The sequence below is a fragment of the Panthera leo genome, chromosome A3 (genome assembly GCF_018350215.1).
Source record: "Panthera leo isolate Ple1 chromosome A3, P.leo_Ple1_pat1.1, whole genome shotgun sequence".
In the NCBI taxonomy this organism is placed as follows: domain Eukaryota; kingdom Metazoa; phylum Chordata; class Mammalia; order Carnivora; family Felidae; genus Panthera; species Panthera leo.
Genome location: NC_056681.1, coordinates 117,007,794 through 117,034,087, shown reverse-complemented (window position 1 = coordinate 117,034,087; position 26,294 = coordinate 117,007,794). Strand labels below are relative to the sequence as shown.

The 26,294-nt window shown below is 50.1% G+C and overlaps 1 protein-coding gene across 1 annotated transcript in view; it reads left to right on the top strand.

Annotated features, from left to right (window-relative positions):
* The window catches only part of PLB1 (phospholipase B1), a 143,031-nt gene that overhangs the window by 51,451 nt on the left and 65,286 nt on the right, over window positions 1–26,294 (top strand). Inside the window, exons 8-19 of the mRNA XM_042933363.1 lie at window positions 770–860; window positions 1,196–1,247; window positions 3,087–3,173; window positions 6,098–6,160; window positions 6,904–6,983; window positions 7,269–7,344; window positions 8,739–8,834; window positions 9,909–9,965; window positions 15,176–15,247; window positions 16,110–16,184; window positions 18,615–18,678; window positions 24,377–24,435. Coding sequence (XP_042789297.1) covers window positions 770–860; window positions 1,196–1,247; window positions 3,087–3,173; window positions 6,098–6,160; window positions 6,904–6,983; window positions 7,269–7,344; window positions 8,739–8,834; window positions 9,909–9,965; window positions 15,176–15,247; window positions 16,110–16,184; window positions 18,615–18,678; window positions 24,377–24,435 — 872 coding nt within the window. The remainder of the gene's footprint in view (window positions 1–769; window positions 861–1,195; window positions 1,248–3,086; window positions 3,174–6,097; window positions 6,161–6,903; window positions 6,984–7,268; window positions 7,345–8,738; window positions 8,835–9,908; window positions 9,966–15,175; window positions 15,248–16,109; window positions 16,185–18,614; window positions 18,679–24,376; window positions 24,436–26,294) is intronic.

Genomic DNA, 26,294 nt, shown 5'->3' with positions numbered 1-26,294 from the left:
CCCAGTCACACATGACTTGGGTGACTGTCCAGGAGGACAAAGCCAAGAGACCGGTCTCCTGACTTCCCGCCCGCTGTCTGCTATCTGCACAGTATGGGCTGGATTCTGCTCCCACAGAGCCCCAGGCCCTTCTGGATGGGGGTAAAAGGGAAGGAGGGATTGGGGGTGGGGGGAGGCATCTCCTTCCCATGACACTCTCCCGGCTCTGCCCTCTCCTCTCGTGGGATCAAGACACAACTTAACTGCTCCTGACAGCACTATTTTTAGCGGTCCTCTGGCTGTCAGCTCTGGGACATGTGTTCCCCGGAGCTTTCCCGCCCTGCTGTCACTCTCAGGAGGAGGAAGGGGGGCTGGGAGGCAGCCTACCCGGGTCGCTGTCCTAGCACACTTCCCCTAACGAGTCGATGGTGCGTGACGGTGAAAAGCTTGGTGTTTCAAAGCTCTGGTTCAAATCCCAACAACCTCAGTTTACCGTGAGAACTTGGGTAGCTTGCTTAGTTCCTCTCTGCCTCAGTTTCCCCTTCACACATGTAAAGCACTTAGCGCTTGCTTGGCCTAGCCCTGGACAGGTACTAGCTTTCAGCCCCAGTCACTTCTGGGGGCCCTCTCCGAGACTGACCTCGCAGCCGAGGGCAGGTTGTGAAGGGCGTGCTTTGGAAGAGTGGATTTACCCTGGAACCTCCCCCTACGAGGTGGGGGGGGCGGGGTCTGCCTTCACAGGTCCCCTCCAGCTGGCAGGGCCACAGCCTCAAAGCAGCTCTCTCTTTAGTCCTTTCAGACATCATCAGATATTTCAACCCTTCTGTTCTGAGGCCTTTGTGCGCCCCTGGGAAGACAGTGGTGGCCCACACTGGTGCTCAGTAAGTCCCGTTTCTGGCTTCCCCTGGGACTGTGTACTCCTGTCTGTCCTGGGCATCTGGACGGGTTGGCGGGGGAGGGGGGGGGGTGGGTGCTGGCAAAGTCAAAGAGGCTTAGAAATAAAGGTTTGTATTAAATCAGAGTCAAAATGTGTCTCCCGCATGGATTTCAGTCTGCCTGATGGGCCTAATTTTAAAAATCAGGTCAGTGTCTGCCCTGCAAAAGCCAGGGGTGGTGCAGTGTGGCCTCGGGCTCTGAGGCTGGCACTTGCGCTGGGGCCAGGGGCAAGCTTCCAGCCCTCAACAAAGCTCTGTTGGATTCGCTTTCCTCTCTGCAGAGACTTACGGGTAGAGGCGGAAGGACTGGTGCGGAGCATGAGGGAGAACCAGGTGAGTACCCAACTGACTCTGAGGTCGGGGCTGCCCGTGTCTGCTCCGAGGCCGTCAGACCAAACACACCGGGCAGGCGTGACCCCACTGCCACTGTGCCCTGAACACAGCAACCAGTGTGGTCTGGGTTCCCCAAAGATGCCCTTCCTGTGGCAATTCTCTGGAGTCCATTAAAACACAGGGCTTCTTCTTACGTCCGCAATGTGGTCCTGCTAAAAGTCAGCAGATGAAACTGACTTCCCACCTGGGAAGGCACTTGAGAGCTTGGCTTCCAGAGGGAGACACTTTGTGAATCCTGACTTCTCAGCCTGTTGGCTGTGTGACATTGGGTAAGGCCCTTGACCTCACTAAGCCTCAGTTTCTACATTTATGAGATGGGAGTAATAAAAGAGGCTACTGGACAGGCTTAGGGAGGATTGAATGGGGCATCAGAGGTGCCTGGCACGGAGGCATTGCTCCAATGAAAGCCTGTAGTTGCCAATGACATTGAGGTGATGATTGCTGTTATTTTTCATATTCATTTTAGGTCTTAGGTGGAGGTCATGTAACCTACATGCTGGGGTCTTGGGCAGTGTGCCCAGTGGCCTCAGGCTCTGAGACTGGCACGTGTGCTGGGGCCAGGGGCAAGCTTCTGACCCTCAACAAACCCATTCTCCTAGCAGTTCAGATGCTGTTTACTCAGATGAGTTTGTAATAAGCATCCCCAAATGTTTTGTGGCCTCCTTACAGGCAAGTACCAGGTCAAGGCAAGCCTTGCCACCAAGCTGGCTGTAACCAGCACTGAGCTTGGACTGCTGGAACCAAGGGAAGATGCTATCTGGGCCAGCCATGACTTCATTACAGAGTTCGGGGATTAAAGCTAGGTCATTTCAGGTTCTATGGGAACAGTGGCGAGTGCAGGAGCTATGCTATTAAGTGTTTCCCCTACTGGGAGAATTCCAGAATTTCTAGAATACTCATAACATTCTGGAGAATGGCTAGAAGATCCTGAACATAATCCCATAATTTTACAGATGAAGAAACTGAATTCCTAAGGAGTCATGGGACCTGCCCAAGTTCACACAGCTAGTTAAGCTAAAATCTAAAGTGCAGCCTGGGTGACAGTCTAAGGTTTCTCAAGCGCACCGCGTTGCCTCTTAAAAAACAAAATGAAAGTTTTTTTTTTTTTTTGTTCTGCAACTAATACACGTTCATTATAGAAAAATCAGAAAACACAGATAAACAAAAAGAATATTAAAACCATTCTTCAACCTGATACCCCGAGATAATTGCTGTTAACAACTTGATGTATAGTCCCTTCTGTATTTTTTCTAAGTATGTATTTTATTAAACAGGGATGTTACTAGATGTAGCTACTTGTTATAACCTGCTTTTCTCAATGTAATATTTCCCATGACGATAATTACATTTTCCGGCGCTGTCTTAACAGCTACATCTTATGAGCGTTCCACAATTTATACAGCAATCCCCTATTTTAGACATTTATGTTGTTGCCAGTTTTTCATGCTTATAAACAAGGCTTCATCATTGCAGCTAAATCTTTCATGTATCCTTGTTTCCTTAAAATATATGTTGGGAAGTGGAATTATTAGATAAAGAGTTATTCCCTTAAAAAATAGTTCTTGATGCATCTTGCCAAATTGCCTTCTAGAGCGTTTATACAACTTTAGATTCCTACCATGTACTTCTTCGTTGGAAAAAAATGCATAAATATGATTTTATGGGTGTGGGTAATGAAATTGACAGATTTGAAAAGGAAAGAGTTTTCTTAACGCCAGGTCTTACCACTCTCTCCTTTTATGCTCTTGTCCTTTTTCTTTCTTTCTTTTTTTTTTCCAGCAACTTGACTTTCAAAATGACTGGAAGCTCATCAATGTGTTTTTCAGTAACACAAGCCAGGGTCACCTCTGTCCCTTCGCCCAACAGGTAAACCACAGGCTGGGAGGCAGAGGGTTGCAGGTGCAGGGGTAGGGGCAGCCAGAATGACCTTAAACCTGTCTGGTCTACACCTGTCAGGTGGGGCCTGATGGCAGCTATTTCAGAACTTGGGCAACAGACAGATAAATAAATGGGTGTTAGATATCTAAGGGCTCAAGAGCCATCTCTAGGGACAGTGTTTTTAATGTACTATCTTTCATATCAAGGAAAGGAAAGTGAGGTGTAGAGAGGCTGAGTTAATAATCATTCTGCAACTAAGGAAAATCCGCTTCCTAGTGAAAAATCATTTGCTTCTTGTAGCTCTGCTTGTATTTAGTGCTGAATTTGGGAAGAAAAGCAGGATATATGTGTTCTTGTCGCCTGTTGGCCCATGGGCTCTAGTTATAAGGGGAAGCTAGTATTTCTGTAGGAAGGCTGCAACTTCCAGGCTCTTTGGCATTCCTGGAAACCAGACATGAAACGTGTGCCTGCGTTTATTTATGTAGGTGACTATGACTTAAGTCTTTACTGGAGGTTAGTCCTGGTTAGGATCGGTTGAAAGTATAAGGGGTGGCTTAGATGCCCAGGTTATGGTGACGTAAATGGCACACAGACTCTTCCTCAGGAGCCTGAAGGCACGTAAGCCACCTATGGCAGACCAGTTATCTGCCCACTGTGCATTCAGCCCCATCCAGGGCCCCCACCAGGCCATGGCACAGGCATGGGCGGGTGAAGTTTCTTGAGGTCCTGTCCTCTTTCCTGTGCTCCTCTCCCACAACATATGCTCTTGCCTTCCTCCGAATGCCCCATGCTCCCACTGATTCTTGCCCCACCATCCACCCTCCCGCCTTCCATTACTGATGTCGAGCCCTTGGAGAATGCCGAGGGAGGCCCACCTTCCCTGACCAGCTTTTGTGGAACAATATTCCTACAGATCTCCTGGGTGTGTAGCATATAGATCTTGAACCTTTATATTTCTACTTTACTCTCTGTTTTCTCCAATGCCAAGTGAAATTTACATGCCCTGTTTATTCTCTGCTTCCCCTTTTGGTCATTATACACACCAACATTTATTCATGAATTTATGCATTCATGCGGTGAAGTGCTCAAACAAGCATTTAGACATTGCTGAATTCCTCTGCATATCCATCCATCCATCCATCCATCCATCCATCCATCCACCCGTTATCTATTCATCCATAAATTCATCCTCTTTTCTTCCATGCAGGTATGTGCTATTGTATTCATAATGAGTTTGTTTATGCTAGCATTTGTTTTTTTTTTTTTAATGTTTGAATGCATTCATTGATGCTTACACTCATTCATGATTCCTTCCATACAGTTTATTTCCTATTCAAGCATTATGGATTATTGTATTCTTTCATGTATTTATGCCTTTAAGCATTCTTGCCTACACAAGGCATTTCTGTATACACATATCCATTATGCCTTATTTACTTTTATTTTTAGTTGTACAAACAAAGCACAAATGCTTTTGCCTTAAAAATAAAACTAACACATTAAAATCAAAGCTAAAATACCGTTTTGCCACTACCTTGACTAAGGAGTGTCTAAAGCAGGGTTTGACATAGGGGTCAAACCACGCAGGGATCCCTGGGTACCCTAGGGAAGAGGGATGCCCTGAACGTGGTCCAGATGGGCAGCAAGGACCTTTCTAGGCAGTTCCCGAGACTCTTCGGAAGGGAAAGTATGATGCTGACTGTCATGCTCAGGGAGAGACTCCCTTAGACTATAAGAAATGGACAAAAGGCTTTACTGCTGCCTACGGTGACAGAGCGGGCTGAACCAGCCTCGAGAGGACACTTTTGCGTCAAAGCAGGGATGTGGGGTAGGAGCTGCCCTTTCTCGCTGTTCCAGCCTGAGTGATTGGCAGCTGTCTCCAGAGTCCCTGCCTGTGTCCCCGAAGGAGACAGAACAGCGACTTGGCCTTCCATGTCTTCCTGTCTGAGCCACGTCGCCTCAGGGGACAGCTGGTTTGCAGGCTGCTTAGGAGTTTGTCTTGTTGCAAAATTTATCATTAGTTATTTTTTTCACCCTGGAAAGGTAAACCAGGGTTGATTTTTGAGGTCTTGTCATTTGTTTATATATTTTCATTACAAAGAATTGGGTGGGGTAGGAGGTGTCTTTAAATACTCAGTAATAGGAGTTGGCTCGGATTCTCTCCCTGAGCCCTTTCTCCCTGGGGGCCCATGTGGCAGGGGGAGGTCTGATAAAAGTGTGCCTTGCAGAAGTTTTGAGGCCCATCTGGGTCCTTAAATCCAGCGGTAATTGTGTTCCTCCTTTGGACCTGATTTTCTTCAGATGAAAGTGATTCTTAAACTTAAAAGGGGGGGGGGGAGGGGCACTGTGGTGGCTCACTGGGTTAAACATCTGACTCTTGATTTCAGCTCAGGTCATGGTCTCACAGTTTATGAGTTCAAGCCCTGTATCAGGCTCTCTGCTGACAGCACAGGGCCTGCTTGGGATGGTCTCTCCGTCCTCTTTCACTCATTCTTTCTCTCTCTCTCTTAAAATAAATAAATAAACTTAAAAAAATAAAAGGGATTCCATCAGTCTTTGTGAATAAGTCTGGTTTCCCCTCCCTCCTTGAGAGCTTTGGAATGGCCCTGACCTTGGTTTGCCCTTCCCTGACACGGAACTTCCCATTTTAGAGAGTCTGGTTTTTCTTGGTAGATGATGGGTTGGGGAAGTCAGAGAATGGACAAAAACCTGGGACCAGACTTCCTCCCAGAGGCTGATGGAAGAAGTTGTATCTGAAGAAAATCGGGTCCAAAGGGGAAATATCATTATTCCTGGATTTAAGGACTCCGATAGGGGGTGGGGAGAGAAAGAGGCAGGCCGGCAGGAGCCTGCACATCCTTGGCCCCCTGGGCCCATCCCCACCTGCCCTTAGCATGCTTCTCCTCTCCCAGCACAGGCACGCGGCGGGAGGTCTGCTCAAGCTAGCTGGAGTGCTGGACTACCTGTACCAGGAGGTGAGATTTGCAGCTCCCCGGGACCACGGGCCCTGAGTTTCCCTTCCCCAAAGACTCCTCGGGCAGCCGGCAGGAAGTTGCTCTTCCAAGGGCTGATGCGGCAGGTTCCGGCTTATTCTCCAGTGGCCTCCACTGAGACCGGGAAAGTGGCCTCAGGAGGGAGGCCAAGACCGAGGGGAAAAGCAAAGTGGAGAAGCCAGTTTTCTTGCCTTTTCAGAAAAACCCGGGTCAGGTATATAGCTCTTCACAATCCAAGAAGAGTTTTGAGCAAGACTTCTGGAAGAAGAAGGGATAGAGCACTGGGGTCTCAGTGGCCCTCCTCTTTCCTGAGGCCTCTGAGTCTGAGGCAGTGACAGCCCAAGGGCCTTCCATTTCTGGCCTGACCATGATGAGCAGGGGAGCTCTGTGGCTCTCACCCCAACCCTTTGATCCCCGGGGAGGCGGCTTTTCTGTCAGGATTACAGTCCCGCTGCCACCAAGGTCCTACTCCCCTGTTGACACTGTGGTGGGGCGGTGTTCTGCCCCCCCAGGGGATGGTGAATGACACCTTTCCACAGTGGCAGTGCCGGCAGCTTTGGAGAGACCCCAACCAAGCACGTCCCAAAGGAGGGACTTAACCAAGGAGAGGCCTGCCGTGTTCAACCACACACCAAACAGGCTCAAACCAAGGGTTCCAGAGAAGCCCCTGGGCAGCAGTGGTGGTGACCTTGCAAATGCTCACCTTCTCCCTCGTATCCTCCTAGGTCCCCAAAGCGTTTGTGAACCTGGTGGATCTCTCTGAGGCTCTGGTGGTTTCTCACTGGCACCAAGGGACTCAGCTCAGGTAAAAAGGGAAGTGAAATGAAACCAGCATTTTGTTGATTGGCTGCCGTGTGTCAGGCACAGCACGGGGCACGTCGTGTCCCTCAGTCCTATGAGAACGACCCTACCCTTCGTCCGCCCCGACGTGTGCCTCCTCCTCCTACACCTGTAAGACTTCCAACTTTTCCTTCCGTACTCCCTAAGCAACTTCCAGGGTCCCCCCACCAGCTCCCTTCTTCCCCCATGGACAGCATGAATAGCCAACATCGCAACCACGCTCTCATCTCTGGCTTGTTTTAACCGGCAGCCTCGCAGAAGAGCCCTGCAGATACTCAGGGGAGACCTTGAAGCTTTCCGAGGTTGTGACACAGTGGTCCTATCTGGTGAGCCCACCCTCAGACACTGGCTGTTGGCCCACAGGGACAGGTGATCCCGGAGGAGAACGGGGGTGGTAGGAACGAGGGAGCAAACTTGTTCATGTCGAACTTCTTCCATAAATTCAGGTCTAAGAGTCAGGGACCAAAGAGAGCTACCCTTCCTTCACTTTCTGGCCATACTTCGGTACTCTCTTGAGCAGAGTGGGGACTAACTCCTGGTGGGGGGCGGGGGCGGTGGTGGAACCTAAAGTAAAAGATCAAGGGGTGTCTGGGTGGCTCAGTCGGTCAGGTGTCTGACTCTTGGTTTCAGCTCAGGTCGTGATCTCATGGTTCATGCGTTCATGAGTTCAGCCCGTGTCGGGCTCTGAGCTGACAGCACGGAGCCTGCTTGGGATTCTGTCTCTCCCTCTCTCTCTGCCCCTCCCCCACTCACACTCTCTCTCAAAATAAATAAAGTTAGAAAAAAAAAAAAAGATCAAAGAGAATTTTGCAGATTCATTCTGAAATGCTTTTGGTTGTCATCACCACTTGTACCACACGTCCCTGGCTGGTGAGCTGGTGGTGCCCAGGGTGGGCTTCCTCCCCGGACCACAACCCATGGGCAAGTCAGGATTCCTAATGATGAGCATTCTAGTTTAGAGAAGAGACCCAAGGGAGCGTGGATGGCTCAGCGGGTGCCATCGTCCCTTCCAGCAAACAGCTCAAAGCACAAGTTCCTCCTGATGCGTGTTAACACGATGATTTAAAAAAAAATTTTTTTTTTAAGTTTACTTATTGTGAGAGGGTGGGGAGGGGCAGAGAGAGAGAGAGAGAGAGAGAGAGAGAGAGAGGGGAGAGAGAGAGAATCCCAAGCAGGCTCCTCACTGTCAGCACAGAGCCCGAGGTTGGGCTCAAACTCCCAAACCGTGAGATCGTGACCTGAGGCAAAACCAAGAGTTGGACGCTTCACCGACTGAGCCCCCCCAGGCGCCTCTAACATGATGATTTTTATTTAAGAAGAAAGCCCTATATGAAGTTATATACGGCACTTCCCACTTTGGAAACGACAATTTTGGAGTGGTCAATAGCACATCCCTCCACGGAACCCCGCCCTTGAGGAGAGTGTGGGGGCCCCAGCTCGTGGGCTGGGGTGCACTTCACGATCACCCAGAGAATATACTTCAGGTTCATCTCTGGTATTACGTGATGCTGAGGCTTCAGAGGAAAACGAAACCCTGATGTAGTTCATCAAAGGGCCCCAAAGTATGAGACCAGGGGGAGCTTCCAAAAAGCATGTCATTCAGAACCGCACAGAGGGGCAATTCTGACCCGGGGACCTGTTCCGAACTCCCTGGTGGGAGGATGGGGCAGCCTGGCCTTGCGGGGACTCAGGTGGCACACTTCTCTGCTCCCTCCTTCAGGAGAGCTGGGACCGTCTCCTGGCCTCCAGCAAGTACAACAAGGAGGAGTCCTTCGCAGTGGTTTTCCAGCCTTTCTTCTACCAGACCCTACCCTCGGTGAGTGAGGGGGGCTGCGAGGAGGTGGGACCAGCCCTCCCCCCGCCCCTCTTCCCTCCACAGAAGCCAGGCTTCCGCAAGCCCAGCATGTGCCGGGGGAGAAACGCCGTGGTACCCTCTTCTACTTTCTTGGCGGTTTTGCCACGGGGTTGGGTGGCCCCATGGGGCGGGTTCTTAGAGGCACAACAGCCCAAAGGTAGAGCATGGACTCTACCGGCCAGACAGGTCCTGACTCTGGAATGGGCCAGCTGTGTGACCTCGGGTGAGTTGTTTGCACCCTGTGTGCCTTGGCTCTTCATCTGCGGGTTCAGGGCCATTACTAATATCCTCTCCCTCTAGGGTGATTGTCAGGATTGCTTGAGTAAATACACGTATGGAGCCCAGAGCGGCACCTGTGTCTGGGAGGCCCTCGGCTCCTCTGAGCTCTTGTGACCGTTTGGGATAGAATTTCCAGGGCAGCACACCACGTTCCTCCCTCTGCACACCCTACACCCATCCCTGGAAGGGAGGGGACTTGGAGCTGCCCCCACCCTTCCCCCAGGTCACTGGGCAAATGCCTCTTGCCCCCCCACCGCCCGGGGCTGCCCAGACCATGAGCACCATGGTGGGTTCGTGCACGCTCGGCAAGGTCTCTGAGGCCTTAGCATCTGGGATGGTCCCTCCCTCCAGGCTCCTGGATCCTGCCTGTTGGAGTCCCTGTGCCCCCTCTAGGGCTTCAGGGATGTCCAGATAGTGGTTGGAAATGAGGAGGAGGAGTATTCATTCCCATCCCCCCACCCCCACTCAGAACACACATGATTCACTTCCCTGTCACCTGCTCCTTCTGCCGTGTAGCTCTGTATGCACAACCTGATGATAGGGAAGAGCGGCCAGACCCTCGACCTGCCCCTGCAGACCCTCACCTCTGAGCCTGACCTCAGACAGGGTCCTTTAAGTGCCCACCAGTAATGGTGGCACTTGGGGCTGAGAGAGAGTCTGGCGGGCCACGCCATCTCTGCCAGGGAGGCTCAAAGTGTGCGGCGGGCCACCCCATCCTAAGGGGCAAAAGCAGGTTCTTATTTGGTTCCATTTCAGGGGGAACAACCACTCCAGGATCCCAGCACACTCGCCTTGAATCTCTGGAGCAGCATGGTGAGTGGCTGGGGGTCGCGGGGGCAGGGGGGGGGTGGCTGCCGTGCCAGCTGGGGCTTCGCACACAGGAAGAGAGGCAGGACCTCCACCGCCACACCCACTGTGCCCCCTGCTCGGACGGAAGGGCTCCGGGTTGCCCGCAGGACCCCGGACGATGACTCTGAGCCACCAGGGGCCCTGCGCGCACCTGCTGACAGCCCAGGTCTGACCTCCTGGGAGTTTCACCTTCCCATCCGGGGCTGGGCTACCGCGGTCCTGTTCTTCGCAGAGGCACGGGCATCTCCTCCGCATCTGCACAGGCCACTTTGTTTGTGGATTGGGCTCACATAGTAGTTCCAGCCCAGATTTCCCTCACCATCGTGTGGCTCAAAGGCACAGGGTGGTGGCTGTGATGAGCGTGGACTGTGAATGAAGAAGACCTGGCTTCCGTTCCTAATTCCACCCTTCACGAGCCGTGTGAATACAAGGTCTCAGCTCCCGTTCTGCAAAACCCTTTTCATAACCCCTGACGCAAAACGTGTCCTGTGCACGGCTTACTCCTGGCCCTACTGGCCCTCAGTGAGGACTCACCACGCGTTGGCCCTTCTTACTATACCTGTGACAGGCTTTCCCCAGACTACGAAAGTCCCCTAGGGCCAGCTGGGCTCAGTCAGTGGGTGGGATAGAACCTCAAAACTGTGAACGTTTCCAGGGCACTGGACAGAGACCTGACTTTGCCATTTTTTCCCCATCCAAGTTGCCCTATTTTTAGAATTCTAGTGATGAGAACTTGGTTGTCCTTGCTCTTGGTTAGGAAACTTCCCTCCCTTTCCTCGGTTGGTTTGCTGTGCCAAGACTGTGAGCCACTGCATTCATTAGCCCACACACAGGCACACGTTAGCCAGGAGCAAGGAGAGTAGGCAAGGTCCCCAGATGACCCATGGCAAGGAACTCACACTCCCCTTTGGAGAAGGCAATGATTGCTTTTCTGATTTCTTTGAATAAGGATCCTTTAGTGGGCCTGACCCTTGGGCAGGATATTTCCCCCAGGAAACCACTTTGCTGCCCATCTCCTGTGAAGGGCAGAGAATAGGAATGTGACCCTTCCTGCAGGAGCTAAGCCCCCTCCACCCTCTCTCTGGGGGAGAAGGACTGATTCCAGCTCAGCCAAACCTCCTCCTCCTTCTATGTCCGCTTTCCCCCAAGCAACACAAGGGCACCTACAACATGCCCCACCCTAGGCTGGGTCCTAGGAGGATACAGGACACACACCAGATGACCTCTGCCCTCATAGAACCTAGGGTGTAGCTGGAAAGGTCAGGCAACCCAGAAGAACAAGAGTGAACTTGACCTCAGCCAGCAGTGATGTGCTGGACTGTGTACCCAACAACGATAGGAGCGAGAGGTCAGGAGGATCCCATGGGGACAGGATTCCAAATGGCTTTGTAAGGTGTGTCGGAGGAGGTCAGGGTGGGCATTCCCAGGCAAAAGGACTTTTGTGAGCAAAGGGCATGGAGAAAAGAAGAGCCAATGCACTGGCAAGGGGCGGTAGGAGGCTGGTCTGATAAGAGAGGAAACCTGAGGATAAGGAGGCCCTGAGAAGGAATAATGTACCCCGAATGCCAGAAAGAACAGATCCAGGGAAAGGCTCCTCTCCCTCCCCTCCCTCCCCTCCCTCCCCTCCCTCCCCTGCACACACGCCCTCCCTCTCTTCCCCCTCCTTCTCCCTCTCTACCCCTTCACCTTGCTATTGGTCGTCACTGGTGGCAGAGGCAACAGTGACAATCTTTGCCTTTATTGAGCCCGAGTGTCATCCTGCACATTGACACAGGCACCCAGCACCACAGTGTCCTACAACCCACTTGAGGGTGAGGATAAGGATGAGGCTGAGCAGGCCCACAGATGGGAACAGACTCAAGGCCAAAGGACCATGACATAGTAGGTGTCACAAGGGCTCCGAGGAGGAGGAGGCAGCTTTCCTGGGTGGGCAGTTACCCCCACTCTGTCCTGTCCAACCAACCCCCAGTTATTTCCCAATGAGAGTTCTCGAGGTCCGGGCAGCCAGGCCAGCAGAGAAAGAGGGGCTTCCCTGGATGTGTCACTCTCCTGGCTTCCTCATGGGTGACGTGCCAGACCATCCATGGCTCCCAGAGTGAGCAGAGCTGCGAGAGTGAGTGGACAGCTCCTGCAGGCACGGGTTAGTCCATAAGAAATGAGGAATCGACCAGGTCTGGGCAAAAGTACTGGGTAAAAAGCCAGAAACCCGGAGTTCCGGTTACACCTGTGTCTTTGGTTGTAGCGTGAGGCGAATCGTGTGGTCTTTCTCGGCCTCTCTTTTCCCTCCTTGCCAGAGGTGTGTGATGACCCTCAGCGAGCCTCAGAGGCCTTTAGCAGCATGCACGAGTGGTTCACCCTTGGGTTCACTCTTGTGTCTTCCTAAGGACACAAGGAGGGCAGGCGTGTCTCTGCCTTTATCTCCTTGAGTCTCTGCTGTGTTGGGTTTGAGACCACAGAGATGAAAGCCAGATAGGTCTATCCAAGGCCACGTTCACAGACACAGAGGGCCTGGAATGAGGGCCACTCTCATATGTGGGGAGCAGAGAGGGTCCAACATAATCGCTGTGACCACAGGGGCCCAAGTTCCACCACTTTTCTCCCCCACACTGCCCCCAGACACCACAGTGGGGGTGGCTGTGCAGGCCACCCCTGCATCTGTTCTCCCTGGCCAGGCCCCAGGGTACACGTAAGCTCTGAGTGAGGGCCAACAAAGGAAAGTTGCAGATACCTGCAAGAGAGCAGCCCCACTTCTGAAACACTCCTGGAACCGCCCTAGCATAACGTGCCCCCAGACTGCAGCTGAGCTCCTGACACAAAGCTGGGGGATTTTGTGAAGACATAATTCATTCCCTTGGTCCCTTCTGCCCCCATCACCGCCTCCTCAGTAATTTCTGATGATTCTTATGCAACACTAGTTCTGAAGAAACCCACCTTTGGGGAACTGGATCCTTCCAGCAATCACAGACCCCCACTGCATGCCAAGCCCTGAAATTCCCTCAGGAATTGCTCAGCTGAGTGGGAATTCTCCTGGGAGAGAATGTCTAAGGTCCTCCCACATTCCAGTTAATTCCAGTGTGGCAGGGAGGCTGTGGAGAAGAGATGTGGGTGATTCCAGGACTGAGGTGTGGAGCGAGAGCACAGAGACCAGCCCCCACTGTCCCTGGAGTGCATGTGAACTTGTACACGAGCACAGGGTGGCAGGCGGAGGGACAGTGGGAGGGGATGTTTGGCCTGGCTGCCTCATTCTCCATGCTGCCTGAGCACAGAGGAGGGTAGAGGGTCCAAGCAGGTGTAAAGGGCATTAGAGGAGTGGGAAGGATGTAGGAGACTGATAAAGAGACATTTGAGGAAAGGCTCTTAAAGGAAAGTGTTTATTCAAGCCTATGAATTTCCTCTCTTTAAGGTCCTTAAAAAATGGGCTCTGCTATATCCATTCTACCAGAATTATTAAGCGTGGCTCTCTCAGAGCTTCTTTCCAGACTCTCTTATTGATTACATTCTTGAGAGATTGGAGAAGGGAAGAAGGCAGGCCAGATTGACACCGGGTCACTGAACACTCCCTTTCAGAGCAACCTTGAACATTGTGGGCGGGACCTCCCATTTCCAGGAGTGCCCACCATCAGAATAAATCTGAAAGAAGGTAGGGACCCCAGTTCCTCCTCCAGCCTTCGAGCTAAAAGGTTGCCACCCTTTTTCCAAAAGGTCAATTACACCCTCTTATCTGACTTTGTCCATTTGGGTGAAGAGCTAATCCCAAGAAGGGTAAAGTTCTTTCCCTGGTTCTTGTTTATGGCAAGATGCTGGGATAAGATATTGCTGAAGAATCTAAAATCCTCGTGGAGGATGGCGGAGCCTGTGACTGAGCCAGACAGAGCGCCCCATCCCATAGCCTCTTGCCTCTTGTCAAGTCATTGGAAGGGAGGTGAGGGACAAAGGTGCCCAAGAGTCTAGTACCTGTGGGCAGTAGGGCTGACCGTGAACATGAGGTTCCCAAATGGGAGAAAATAGCAGTGCAAAATGAAATGTGTCGTCTCTCGAAGCTGTGGTATCTTTCAAGAGTTTATGTATCATAAGCATTTAAAGATAATGAAAGGAACTTTTTAAAAATGTTTATTTTGAGAGAGAGAGAGAGAGAGAGAGAGAGACAGAGCACACATGAGCCTGAGAGGGGGAGAGAATCCCAAGCAGGCTCCATGCTGTCGGCACAGAGACCAACGTGGGGCTCGATTTCATAAACCATGAGATTGTGACTGGAGCCAAAATCGAGTCGGTGGCTCAACTGACTAGGCCACCCAGGCACCCCAACAAAAGGAATTTTAAAAAAAAAGAAAGCCTTCCCCCACTGAATTCTTCAACTGCCTTCATTTTCCCGTGTGGCCTTGAGCACGGTCACATCGGTTTATCACCTGCTGGGGCCCCTGCTGACACACGCACACTATTCGATGGCGCTGTTCCACAGGCTCCGGTTATCATTTAAGTAGTTGCCTAGATCAGCCCTGAGCCCACCATTGCTCATTCCTGAACCGCTAGATGTTCAAGTTGTTTGGGAGTGGGGGCTGGGCTGGGCCCCACGTCTGTTACTCTGATTAAAGACCTAGGACTTGAGCCAGAAGCCATAGCTCGTCTCACTCACGGCCACGTAAGCAGTGTTCAGGCAACAGAGGCTCTTCCTGCCTCCTGGACGCGGGCTTACATACCACGGGAAGGGGAGCCGAGGGGAGAGGGTGCATGCTTTACACAAGAGCCAAGGGTTTGTCCTTCCTTCCCCCCTCTGCTCTCCTCTCGGAGGGAAGTTTCGTCAGCGCTGGGGTCCCAGTCCCAGCTCAGCCTGTCTGGCATTCCATGCCTCTCTCTGTAACATCAGGAGGGGTGGGCTGGGCATCACTGAGTCCTCCCGTGCCCTGGGCCTCACCTGGGGCTTGCACTGGGACCTCCTGGAGGGCTTGTTCAAATGCACAGCACTGGACCCCACCCCAAGGTTTCTGACTTGAGTAGGTCTGGGTTGGGCCTGGAGATTTGCATTTCTAATGTGTCCCCAGGTGATGCTGGTGCCGCCAGCTGGCCCAGGATAACACTCTGAGAGATGCTGGGCAAATGAGTCTCTGTCATTGGCACCCCAGGATGCGGCCACCTATGTAAGACTTCTCTGTTCTAAAGATCACCTCCTTTTCCAGATGGAGCCAGCAGGACAGAAAGATGAGCCATTCAGTGCACGAGACGGAAGTCCGGTGAAATGTCCCTCTCAGGTAGGCCAGACCTGGGGACGGGAGGGAATCCCTTGCTGAGTTGGGGACCGAGATGGGGCCACGAAGAAGTGGGCTTTGCTGTGAAGTGGGGTCTTCCCTGGATGAGACATTAGCCCCATCAGAGGCTTGGGTTGGCTCTTCGAGGCTGGGCACAGCTTTGCACACCTGACACGCTGAAGGTTTACACCGGCGGGTCAGGAGAGCCGTGTCCACAGCACTGAGGCCCCTTCCACACCTGTGGAGGGCATAGGACCAAAGCCATAGCTTACCTGGTCCCAAATGTGAGGATGAGCATCTTGAATAACACACCCGACATGTAGTAGGCATAGAGTTAGTGCTGCTGAGTAAATGAATGAGAAAAGGAACACCGAACATAAATCACTAGAATTCTTTTTATCATTTAATGTGAGTCCGGTTTTGGGCTTTCTTACTGAACTGGTAAGTTTGTTGTTGTTGTTTTTTGGGGTTTTTCTGTTTTTTGTTTTTGTTTTGTTTTTGTTTTTTTACTGGGCTGTAGGAATTAGATCATTTGCCCTGTTTCCCTCTTTGCCTTGGCTGCCAGGAAGCTTAAAATTCAGTTCCCTTTCTGTGGAAATATATGTACTTTGCCTGGTAGCATGAAACTCCGGTACAAGCAGGAGATGCTGACTGTGGCAAAGGGGACATTTCAAAGCATTAGTGAGCCCTCTCAGAGAACTAACGAGCAGCGTGGAGAAGAAAAGCCAGATGATGGTTTTCTCATCATTTCAAGGATGCTATGAGCATTCCAAACTGACCAAAGGCATTACTGTGTGAGAAAGCCTGGTGGTTAAACGATACAGATTTCTGGGTCATGATTATAACGTATTACCTTCCCCTGCAGGAGAATCCCTTTCTGTTCACCTACAAAAACAGCAACTACCTGCCCAGGCTGCTAAAATCTTCTGAGGAGCTTGAGGTAGGCTCGGGTTTTCTGTGATTGACAAACATGCAAATGAACCAGGGGCGGTACCCCTTGCCGAGTCTTTGGAAGTTTCTACGTGGTTCCCTGGAACCCCATGAGCCCCTGGGGAAGGGTCAAAGGTTCAGGTGTGTGACCGCCCCGTTCGTGCTTGAAGCAGGCCAGCCCTATATCCCTGTCTTTGATTTTTTTTTAATCTTTATTTCCTTTTGAGAGAAAGAGAGCGTGAGTGGGAGAGGGACAGAGAGAGAAGGAGACACAGAATCCAAAGCAGGCCCCAGGCCCTGAGCCCAGAGCCTGACGTGGGGCTCGAACTCACAAACCGTGAGATCGTGCCCTGAGCCGAAGTCAGACCCTTAACCCCTATCCCTGTCTTTAGAACGGCCTCAGCAACCAGCATCCTGAGGCTTCATGGGGCATGGTGGGGTGCTCAGCACTGCCTGCTCCCTGTTTTCTTCTGACATAAACCAAGAATCCTCAGGCTCTCCCCAAATCACCGACAAGTCCTTTTAAACTCACCTGAGGGCTTAATCTGAGGAGAAAGTTAAGAAAAAGCAGAGGAATGCGGTGAAGCACGAAACCAGACAGCATGGAGGCCAGAAGGCCTTCGAAGTTGGTGCACGCCCGTGGGGGCCGCCTCGTGCCTCCTCACGCCTCCCTTGGTGCTTGTCTCAGGAGTCCTTCTCTGATCTTTCCTGTCAAGATGAGATAGGGCACCCTGCACTCCTCTGGAGAGCTGAGAAGCACTTCAAGGCTGATGTCCTCACTCTCAGAGGACTGAGGACCAAGACGAGTTGAGACGAATTCACTCCTACTCCCATCCCCGCCAGCGTCAAAGACGACGGCCTGGGTCCCCAGCACAAAGCCTGAGAGATACAGCAGGAAAGACTCTTGATTTATCATCATGTCCCTCACGTTCTAACTGATACCTCAGCGTGAGAATATACCTGAGAGGCAGCAGGGCGCTCTGGGGTTCAAATCCAGGCTCTTCCACTTACTGGCTCTGTGTCATTGAGCAAGGCACTTACCATCTCTGTGACATGCTAGTCACAGCCCCACCTCACAGAGTTGTTACTAATGATAAGCTCATACGCGTAAAGTACATGAAATAGTGTCGGTACGCTCTGAGCTCTATACAAGCGTTGCCAGTATTTGTCATCTGGTAGGAGGCAGCGACACATTCCCTCAAGATACGTTTATTGAAAGCCTTCTGTGTGCCACTAGAATGCAAGCAGGGATTCCGAGCAGGGACTCATCACTATTTGTTGAATGGCTACGTGGCTGGGTGGGCAGAGGAATACCAGGCATAAGAGATAAAGCCACAGATAAAATCCATTGCTCGTCCCAAGGAACTCAGCCTCGTGGAGCCAATCAGCAGTCGCGGCATGACTCTAATTAAAGTTTCCGTGGGTATTCTGGGAACACAGAGGAGGCGACTGACGGGAGAGAGGTGACATAGTTTCCCAAAGAAGACCAACAACCCCAGCCTTGAAGGATGGCCAAGGGGGTGACCCGGTAGATGGACGTGTGGGAACGTGGAGGGAGGGGAGGGTGAGGGGGGAACGGAGGTAGACTCGGGCAGAGGCATGGAGAGCACGAGAGCTGGGTCCAGAGCTGGTGGTTTAGAATGTCAGGGTCCTCTTAGGATGCGCCAAGGGGGATGGACTTCGTGCGGATGTTAATACAGCAGAAATGTATTTTTTTTCAACCAACACACATTTATTGAGCATCACTGTGCACTGTTCTGGGCTCCGAGGATACAGTGCACCAAACAAGCAAAAATCCCTGCTTTCACTAAGAATTTGGGGGGGGGAGGGGTGACACCATTATATTATGCTGAGAGAGGGAGAGCATCATCTCTATGGGTTCAGAAGGCTGGGGAGGAAGCCCACAGGACTGAAGGCTGTAGATGCTGTAATATTCCAGGCAAGAAGTAACACGGGCCTGAGGGGGCGCCTGGGTGGCTCAGTGGGTTAAGCATCTGACTTCGGCTCAGGTCATGATCTCACGGCTTGTGGGTTCGAGCCCCACGTCGGGCTCTGTGCTGACAGCTCAGAGCCTGGAGCCTGCTTCGGATTCTGTGTCTCCCTCTTTCTCAGTCCCTCCCCCACTCACCCTTATCTCTCTTTCTCTCTCTCTCTCTCTCTCTCAAAAAAGATAAATAAACATTAAAAAACCCTATTTTTGAAAAAGAAGTAACACAGGCCTGGATGAAGTTCAAGGCACTAGAGGGGAGGCGACAGGATGGGGAGCATTTAGGAAAGGATTTTGTGGACACTCAGATATGAGTGTTCATAGAGAGGGAGGGATCTTAAGGGATACCTAGCTTTCTATACTAAGGGGTGCTTTCCAAATACAGGCCCCACTTCTCACCCAATTTCCTATGTTGCAAGATCCATTTCTCCTTCTCTGTGCCTCTCATTTCAGGTGACAGATGCAATGGAAATCAGGTGCCCTGACAAGGACCCCTCCAACACGATTCCCACTTCAGGTACATGGCTCAAATCAAGCAATTTTTAACCTCATTTGAGGCTCGAAATCATCAACGTAAGGGCAACCTTAACGGGCTTTCCACACAGTCTGGGATACATCAGAGAGGGGTTTTTTCCAAGGACAATAGAAGTAGCTCCTGATGTGTGTTTGGAAGTTGGTGTCTGTGTTTGATTGTTCTTGAGCTACAACATGATAAAACCAGCAGCAGAAAGCATTGATTAAGCGTTAACCGTGTACCACGTCTTGTCCTGCGAAAAGCCCAGGATGAGTTGAGTGCGCTGCTGTCATTGTCCCTCTGCCGTGGAGCCTTAATGAACCAGTGAATTTTTTCTCCAAAAGACAAAACAATCTTTAAGCAGGAGGCGGAAATAACCGGTCCATACGTCAGAGCCATAGGCAGGAGGCACTCATACACTGCACGGAACAGGAAAGCATGCCATCTTAGAAACGTGCTGTTCTCACTGCTTCTCAGTATTTCCAAAATGACTGTTGCCGGGCCGTGAAAATGAAACTCGTGGAGTTTCATCCTCCCAGGTGACATCCTCCCAGAAAGGGGCCGGCTAAGGGCTAAATCTTTTCTTCTAGACGAGCCTGTCTGAGAGTGATGGCTGTGTGCATGTGACCATGGGAGGTCATGGAGCGGGGGTTGCAGGGAGGAGGCTGTACGTTGACCTGTAGGACTGACCCCATCAGTGCAGGAGCATTCCTGCAACAGTGCGATAGGTTCCCTTGCTTGGTCCTAGAGGGCGACTCCTTTGTTCATTGATTCATTCACTTGATTATTAGGTGATTGTCGAATGCCTCCTAAGTGCCTTCCAAGACAGAAAATTAGGTTTGGAGATGTCACAGCGCCTAGCAGGGTTCTTTCAGGGATGCACATCTTTGTCGTCAGACTGTTTTCTTTTGCTGAGCGTTAGTAGAACAACAAAGTGTCAGCCTACCTTTCATGCAGGTCTTAGCTCTCTACGCTCAAATTAAGCCACGTGAATGGCAAGTAAGTTAAAATGTTTGTAACAAACTTCAGTCTGTAACTGGTTCTTGTTCTAAGTTGCAGAACAATGGAATAGGAGATAAGGCACACACACACACACACACACACACACACACACACACAGCGTGCGCGCGCTCGTGCGTGTTTAATCTTTAGATTTTTATCCCCTTCATACTTGGTGACAACTTAGTCCTATTGGTTAGTTTACTAGCAGAACTCTAGCAGCAGAAACAAATTATCAGCTTCCTACACAGGCTGTCTTACAGCAAAAACACAAAGATGTACGTATATATGTATGTCCATGCATTTGCATGTATAGGGACAGAGAGAATTTGAATTTTTTAATCGCCAGTCTTTACAGAGAAATGATATCCATCCCTTTTTTAATCTTATCATTCTGAGAGGATGAGCTATAAAGTATTTTGCAATCTTTCCAGATTATGTTCCTGTCATAATGATAACCAATCCCTTAGAACGTATCTCAACATCTGAAAGCAGATAAAATGTGAACCTTTTCTTTATCCTCTGACCCTGAAGATTATTGTGTTTATTGGCATTTGAAGATGGAAGCACAAGAAATCTTAAGACCTTGAGATCGAAGATACTCCAGTGATAGGGACCGTCTGAATAAGCAAATGGGTACATTTAGGTCTCCTCGATCTAACCAAGTGGGCATGGAACCAAAATGCTCTCTCGCTCCAACTGGGTGACAGCCATCCTAAATGAGAGCTGGGCCTGCCCTTCTGAGTCCTGCCTGAAAGGTGTCATTTAGGAAAATGACCACTGCTAACTGGGCAATAATAAAAAACACATTTCATTAGCACGTTGATCTGTGAATGGACATTTTAACCATCCTTGTGATTGTTGGGGTAGTTAAAAGAGAGTTAGCACAGGGCCACATTATTAGTTTTTCTTGACAACTGTCCTATTTCTGGCAAGGTCATTCACTCCTCTGGAGATCAAGTTTGCAATTTCTGATTGAGATGATGGTATCTGATGCATACTTAAAGGAGCAGATTGTCTTATCTTTATATCTCCAGTGACTCAGCACATAATAGGAGCCCAGTAAATGTTCACTGAATTAATTTTGTTAATGTTTATTTATCTTAAGAGAGCACGCAAGCAAGTGTGAGCAGGGGAGAGGCAGAGAGAATTGCAAGCCGGCTCCGTGCTGTCAGCACAGAGCCGAACATGGGGCTTGATCCCATGAACTGTGAGATCATGACCTGAGCCGAAATCGAGAGTCAGACACTTAACCAACTGAGCCACCCAGGCGCCCCTCGCTGAATTAATCTTAATGAGTATTTCCAATGTAGCAAACCAACAGTTTTCAGGGTTGGAAAAGATCTTTAAATCCAACTAGATCAAGGTATCTGCCATTAAACCAATTTTTCACTAAGACTCTGTATAAAATAACTGTTTTGCCTTCAGAGTTCTTTTCAAAAACCTGCCGTGTCCCCTTCCCTAGTGTTTCTCTTCAACCATCCACAGATACACATAACTAACCAAAAGTGATGTCTCAACATGGGGTACTGCCTTCATCAATAGGCCACAGCCCTTGGCAACCTGGATGCCTCACTCATGCCCTCTGGGGCCCACAGGTGATGACCCTCTTCCTCCAATCTGTGAGCCTTTTGGAATGAGATAGAGAGAGTTGACACAACTTTTTTTATAACTAATCGGTATTTGGTAGCAAAATAAATAAATAAAAGCTGCCGAGTTTTCTTCCCAGTCAGTGCATACATGCTCTCTCTAAGTGCTATCTCCTGTGGGCTTTCTAACTTTGCACATACTTGCATCATTTTATATTACCCCATGGTCTGCCCCTAACACAGTTGGGGTAACTAAGAAAAATATGTTGGGCCTGGCAGCTGACCTAAGGTTTTCCCAGTGAGAAAAAGAGTAGCATTTTGCAAACAAAAGAGTAACAATACGGAGCCGGGGGACATGGCTCCTGGCTCTGTACTCAAGCTGGCTATCTTGATGTCAAGCTGCTAATTCCATGCTGGGGGAGAAATTCACAGTATTTGAAAATAGAGAACTACAAAGCTATTTATATGCCACTGTCACTAATAGTATAAATCTAGAACAGTTCATTCATTTAAGACATTGGCTCCTTTGTAAGTCCTTGATGTTCTTTATTATACCCATTTGACTAAAATGAGCTACTCAAAAGCCGATATGAAAAATGCCCTAGTTACAGAACCGGGAGATCATTAAGGGTTTCACTTTGTTATGACCCAGCACTGCAATGACCCTGGAGATGCTTCTGTAATCATCACCTGTTCATGGGTCTTGTGATTTAACCTCATCTATGACTAGGAAGCACTGATGCCCCACAGGGAATAACAGCCCACCTGTCCCCTTGCTCAGTCCACTGAGCAAGTTCAAAATCACCCAAAGACACTTGGACGCATAGGTATTCCCTTCCCTGCAGTGCCCATCATTTAAAGCTTTGAGAGCTGTAAAGTCTCTGACACAGAGCCACTAACTTAGCCTGTAATTCAACTTAGCACATTGCTTGAGCCCCTGTGCTCCCTAAGGCACAGATTGCTTCATACAAACTCACACTGAAGTACTTCCGAGGCACAAACAAGGTTCTAACATGGTGCCAGCAGTTTAGCACCGTTGTTAACATAAGTTAGCATAAGTCCTGAGAATCAGAGGGCACAGGAGCTGGGTGGCCCTAGCTGACAATTGCGAGGAAAGCTGCTTTTGTCAGATTATGGCTGCACGTGGTTTAAGCTCTTGGGGTATACAAGACAAAGCTCCAAAGTGTCAAGTCTTCTCCTCATTCTATAGTCTACCATTTTCTTACCATTCGTGATATTTCATCATAGCTTGGATGGCCTTCTGATAAGAGGCCCCCTCTGTAGAAATCTTGATGAGTTATTGATGTATTTATCAACTCATTTCAGGGTGGTGGACAGTTTGTACCAGATAATGTTTAGCTAATCAGCCCACATAAATTTAATCTTATCTCTAAGTAGTTCTTTCCCCAAGGAGAGCAATTGCTAAAGTGCTTTGCTGTGTTTCCAGGCTGTGTCTTTGTCATGCGTGATGATATTAACAAAGCTCAAATCAAGGTCTGCAGGATGTTAAACAAATGAAACCTGTCGGGCTCTATATTAATAAAATCCCAGATAAGTCAGACCCCTCCCACATAGTCTTGGTTTGGTTTATTATCTCTCAAAGGAAATCCTTCAGATCTATCTACACATATACATACACACACACACACACACACACACACACACACACACACATAGATGTGCACATGCATGCACACGTGTGTATGTTTCCTTTCTGTCTGCTACAAATTTAGGCGGCAGGATGACCAGTTCCAGCTGCCTCTTTAGCAAACTATAATGAGCTTTTGAAGCAAATCTGCCCATCGCTTCCACATTTTACCAGCTTCAAAGATTTCCCCTAACCTTTGCCCCCTAGCAAGTGTTCACAGCATTCACTGTGGCTATCATACATTATGGCAACAAGAATAGAGTGATTGGCTGTCATCACCAGCAACTAAAATAAGCCCTCTAGAGTTGAGGGAAGGAGGTCTTACTTTCTGTTGGGTTGCCTTTTTTTACCCATAGCCCAATTTCTTTGAGAAGAGGTCATTTTAAAGTTCTCAGGCTCAACCCCATGGATGTGTGCTAATGTGTGCAGCTGGCTTTGTGATTTGATATTGTTCTTCTAACCACATAGCCTTACCCCACCCCCTCCCAAGACCTACTGAAGCAGAAACTCTGAGGGTAGGAACCGACCATCTGCGTTTTAACAAGCTCCCCAAATGATTCTGATGCACGCTCAAATTTGAGGATCACTAATCTATATATTTTGCATACACACATTCACAATTATGTATGTGTTCGTTTGCATGCTGTCATTAGAAGAGGCAGGGACTTTTACTTTTCCAGTGAGAGCAGATCCTCAGTGGGAGTGGCAGCTTCTCATCTGCAGATGGTATGGAGGTGAGGTAGACAAGATGTCTCCATGGAAGGAACCAGGACCTGGAGATCCCTTTGAACATTGTTTTCACTGAGTATTTTTTAAAATTTTTTAGCATTTTACTTATTGTTGAGAGAGAGAGAGAGCAGGGGAGGGGCAGAGAGAGAGGGACACACAGAATCCAAACCAGGCTCCAGGCTCTAGGCTCTAGGCTCTGAACTGTCAGCACAGAGCCCAATATGGGGCTCGAACTCACGAACTATGAGATCACAACCTGAGCCAAAGTCGGACGCTTAACCGACTGAGCCACCCAGGCGCCCGTGAGCTGATTTTTTTTTTTAACAGGATGATATAAAATTTTATCTTCATTATCAACAGATCCTGGAATAGATTAAGTGTTGGTTACATCTCCACGCCAACTCCTGCCTGACTCCCAGACCACATTGCCAGGAGCCATTTCAGGCCCTGAGGGTAACTGCTCACCTTGTGGCACCAGGTTTCACCAAAGGCCCCAGAATCCCCTCTGAAATTTGGGTCCACCTCCTAGGTCCTGAGCCCATGTGCAAGTGCTCCAAGGAAGAGATAACAGTCAGGATCCACGGCCTTATGACAGGCTTGTGACAGATTTAGTATCTCTGCCCAAGCTGAATTACAATTACAAATGGACTTTCTCTCTCAGTTTTCCTGGAAGATCACTCACTTTCAGAGGAGATAAGAACCCCTGTCTTCCATTAACTGGTGTGTGCGTTCTCAGTTCACAGGCTGAAGCTGGCTGACATCAAGGTAATCGCAGCCCTGGGGGACTCTCTCACGGTGAGTTACCCCAACTGTGGGAGGAGCGGGCAGGGGAGGAGATCTGGATTAATGGGAGAACCCGGAGAGAGGAACTCTCATGACCATGGTCATCTCCCGCCCCCGGGTCCGGTCCCCATGTCCATCCTAACCTCAGTATTCCTCTCCCGACGCTGGGATGAATGAGCGAGCAGGAAGTGGGGGGACCTCAGAGGGAGCAGTCGTGACAGAAGTGACCCAGCCCAAGTCTCACAGTCTGGTAGCATTGGGCGGATTGGACTAGGTCTCACGCACAGTGTGGGGCTCCTTCAAAGACCAGGCGCTGGTCATGCAGGAAGTCAAAGGAGGGTGAAGAGAGGATTAGGCGGGAGCAGGTGTTAATGGGGTGGGGGGCAGGGGGCAGAGGAAGACAAGGTACTCAGAATGATGCCAGCCCATCTCTGCAGCTGCTCCATGATGACCCCTCAGGCCTGCAAAGTGCTATCCAATGAAAGAAAATCAGGCCCTTTGAGAGACGGGGTAGAGGTTCCCGGACACAAGTTTCCATTTACTAGTCGCCCATTCCAGACGCATCCAGCTGCTGTTCTCTGGGTCCGTAGAATTCAGGGCCTCCAGGAGAATCTTCCCCAAAGACCAGTAGACACCTTTCATGTCTGTGGCTCGTTAGCATTTCATCTATCCCATCGACATCCTCGATACAATCTTCCGAAACATGACTTACCTTAAACTTAACCCAAAAAGACGGGGCCGGGTAGGTGCACTGAATGCCCACGACTGCATAGCTTGCAGGCACTGGACCAGGACCAGCACTCATGAGTCCTGACTCCAAGTCCAGAAGCCTGTCCCTGTACTGTGGCTGTGCCCTCCATGACCCCTCAGCGATTCTTTACCCCAAACACCCTACTGCTTGTAACTTTCCGGAAGAACAGGCAGGCTGGTCCTTAGCACTGCTTATCCCAACCACTTCCTGCTGGATGTGGCCTGGTAGCTCCCCCCGACGCCTGACCTCTGACCCCTGACCCGCTGGTCTGCTTGAAGATGCTCTTGGGAGAAGCAGTCCTCAAGAATCAGCATAGCTGTTCAGGACTTCCTGGGAGGCAAACTTTGGAGTGTGACATACATGGCAGGTGGCAGAGAACTGGGCACCAGACAGCAGGGGTCACACCCCGGAGGGTCTCTCATGGAGGCCAGCCTCCCCCCTGGCCTGCCTCAGAGGCCCGTCTTCAGCATGACCTTTGCAATGGCCCTGCTTGGAAATGACACGCTTTAGGCAAGGGCCATGCATCTGCAGAGCGTGCCCAGATTGAGGTTTTAAAAGACCGTGTCTTTCTTCAGCTTAAGGGTAGGTACACGGCATTGTATTACTATTTTTAAAATTGTACATACAGGAGATACGTTAATTTCAAAGGATTGTGATATGTTTCCTTTTATGGTCTATTTCACAACTTTTCAAAAGGAGGTGGATGGGACCCAGAAACGGGTCCTTTTGAAAAGTGGACACTTGCAGTCTGATTTTCAGAGCCATTTTGCTAGCCTGTAGCACTTGATCTTGGTCTGGGCCGGGTTTTTTAGGGTGAGGCCAAGCGGTGGATGGCACCAGGGTTCCCAGTGGGAGCTCTCACTCATCTCTGTAAAGGTAGATGCATATGGAGACAGGGTAGGGGCGCCTGGGTGGCTCAGTCGGTTAAGCGTCTGACTTCGGCTCAGGTCACGGTGTCACAGTTCGTGGGTTCGAGCCCCGCGTCGGGCTCTGTGCTGACAGCTCAGAGCCTGGAGCCTGTTTCAGATTCTGTGTTTTCCTCTCTCTCTCTGCCCCTCCTCTGTTCATGCTCTGTCTTTGTCTTAAGAAGAAATAAACATTTAAAAAAAAAAAAAAAAAG